This window comes from Apium graveolens, unplaced genomic scaffold (genome assembly GCF_009905375.1).
Source record: "Apium graveolens cultivar Ventura unplaced genomic scaffold, ASM990537v1 ctg141, whole genome shotgun sequence".
NCBI lineage: Eukaryota > Viridiplantae > Streptophyta > Magnoliopsida > Apiales > Apiaceae > Apium > Apium graveolens.
This window is the reverse complement of record NW_027417224.1, coordinates 53426-55874: the sequence shown is the minus strand read 5'-3', so window position 1 is coordinate 55874 and position 2449 is coordinate 53426. Positions and strand designations below refer to the sequence as shown.

The 2449-nt window shown below is 36.7% G+C and overlaps 1 protein-coding gene across 1 annotated transcript; it reads left to right on the top strand.

Moving 5' to 3' along the window:
- Positions 1-284: 284 nt before the first annotated feature.
- Positions 285-1709, top strand: LOC141699848 (NAC domain-containing protein 2-like). The gene is made up of 3 exons (XM_074503658.1): positions 285-577; positions 687-964; positions 1123-1709. The coding sequence occupies exons 1-3, from the start codon at positions 412-414 to the stop codon at positions 1522-1524; spliced, it is 846 nt and encodes a 281-aa protein (XP_074359759.1). The 5' UTR covers positions 285-411; the 3' UTR covers positions 1525-1709.
- The last annotated feature ends 740 nt before the right edge of the window (positions 1710-2449 follow it).

Sequence of the window (2449 nt, the reverse complement as noted above, 5' to 3'; positions counted from 1 at the left end):
GGGAAGGCGGCTTGTTGAGTGTAGTCTCTAGACTAAAGATTAAGACCCTGATGTCCACGTAAGAAAGCGTAGACCGCGACGTGTCAACTTCACAACCAAAAATCAATTAAATATTAACACATCCCCTCCCCAAAAACGTAAGCAGTGACAAAATCACACTCTAGCTTTGTGGGCGCTTCACTTACTATCTCGACACGTGTCCTTGACTCTCATCTCTCAATAAGTCGCCACGTGTCCCGCATCTTCCTATATATTCCCCAGCTTGTTTCTCGACTTGGGTTTCAGACCCACTCATATATACTTGATATATATCTCTTTGTATTTCAATATTCGGGGTCAAAGAGATATATATGTAATATATTATAAGATATAAGATAAAATTGGATACATACGTAGGTGGGTGTTTATAGAATGGCGGGGGCAGCGGATTTACAACTGCCGCCTGGTTTCAGATTTCATCCTACTGATGATGAGCTTGTTATGTACTATTTATGCAGGAAATGTGCTTCTCAAAACATCGATGTTCCTATCATTAAAGAACTTGATCTTTACAAACATGACCCTTGGGAACTTCCTGGTACGATGGTTTCGGGTTTTGGGTTGTGTTGGTGCTAAGTTCTGATTTGGTGCATAATATTTCGAATGACTTTGGAACTTAGGTATCTGATTAATTGAATTTTGTGTAGGTCTGGCTTTGTATGGAGAGAAAGAATGGTATTTTTTCTCGCCACGGGAGCGAAAATATCCCAACGGTTCGAGACCAAATCGGGCAGCAGGAACAGGGTACTGGAAGGCTACGGGAGCAGATAAGGCGATTGGAAAGCCCAACACGGTGGGGATTAAGAAGGCACTTGTGTTTTATGCGGGGAAAGCGCCTAAAGGCCACAAAACTAACTGGATCATGCATGAGTACAGGCTCGCTGATGTCGATCGATCGGCTCGAAACAAAAATCGTAGCTCCAGGGTAATTCACAACCTTAATCTGACCCTCCTCATATCATAATCTATACTACTATATTATGTGTTCTCTTTCAAATGCAATCAATTTTGGTAGTTTAACTTTCTCACTTATTAATTACAATATGTTTTCATTAATTAATTAAAAAATTTGGGAGTTTGCAGTTGGACGAATGGGTTCTATGCCGAATTTACAACAAGAAAGGCAGCTTAGACAAACACATGACCGTCAAAACAACCGAAACTGCACAAAACAAGTCCAAATTTGCATGTTCAACAAGCGACATGGCGTATCTGGACACATCCGATTCGGTGCCGAAGCTTCACACCGATTCAAGCTGCTCCGAACAGCAAGTAGTGTCACCGCCAGAGTTACGTGAGGTGCAAAGCCACCCAAAGTTGGAGTGGGACAACACTACTACTACCCTTGACTATCAACATAATTACATGGATGCCACTGCGGATAACAACAACAACAATGTACCTTTTATGTTTCAGCAGCCGCAATCGAATTACGAAATGGCACAGTGGCAAGATGTGTTCATGTATCTCCAGAGATCGCTCTGAAGGAAGCCATGGTTTTTTTTTCTTTTGCTGGGCTCCGGTTTGTTGTTTTTTTCTCGTATCATTTTTGTTGAGTGAATTGGGCACTTGTGACAGGAGACAGGGCAAGTTGATGAGAGTGCATGTGCCATGTAATGTACTATTTGTGTCGTTTACTATAAATTCAAGCTCTTTTGTTTACTAATTAATACTATTATTCGGTCTCTTTTCTTTCCTAATTTTGGTTATTATGTTAGCCGTTCGCGAACAAGCCCGAGTTCGACTCGTTAAGGGCTCGGTTTGGCTCGGCTCATTAAGGGCTCGAGCTCGAACACAAAAATCTTTTCATTAAGAAAACGAGCTCGAGCCGAGGTTTTGGCATGTTCGGCTCGAGCTTGGCTCGAAAAAATATTTTAAAAAAATATATTTTTTATATATTTAATTATTATAAATTTTATTCAGATTTTTTATAAATATTTTTAAATTATTGAACTATATAAATGTTAAAATATATATTTTAATAATTTGAAAAAATTCAGATATTAAAAATTAATTTTTTAATTTGATATTTTAATAATTAATAAGTGATTTGACTGCTAATTGTAACTAGTATTTATTTTTTTCGATTTTTTGAAATTATTAATAAATTATCCAACCGTACGGATTACTTAATTAAAGAAGAAAAAATAAATATATTTGGTTTGCTATTTTAACAGTTAACTCGTAGTTTGACTAGTACTTCTTCCATATTAATGTATCGATTTTTTTAAAAAATATTTATAAATGATCCAACCGTACGGATGTTAATATCTATATATTTTAGTAATATGACAAAAAATTTAGAAAAAAAAATAAATGTATTTGGTTTGTTATTTTAACAGTCAACCGGTGTTTTGACTTGTACTTGTAATTAAAACTCGACTCAGTTCGATCAAAACTCGGCTCAGTT

What these genes read in the sequence shown, in the direction of transcription:
- LOC141699848 (XM_074503658.1), top strand. Translation starts at nt 412, where the DNA reads ATGGCGGGGGCAGCGGATTTACAACTGCCGCCTGGTTTCAGATTTCAT. An exon ending in TGACCCTTGGGAACTTCCTG is followed by an intron (nt 578 to 686) that starts GTACGATGGTTT and finishes AATTTTGTGTAG; the next exon opens with GTCTGGCTTTGTATGGAGAG. An exon ending in ACAAAAATCGTAGCTCCAGG is followed by an intron (nt 965 to 1,122) that starts GTAATTCACAAC and finishes GGGAGTTTGCAG; the next exon opens with TTGGACGAATGGGTTCTATG.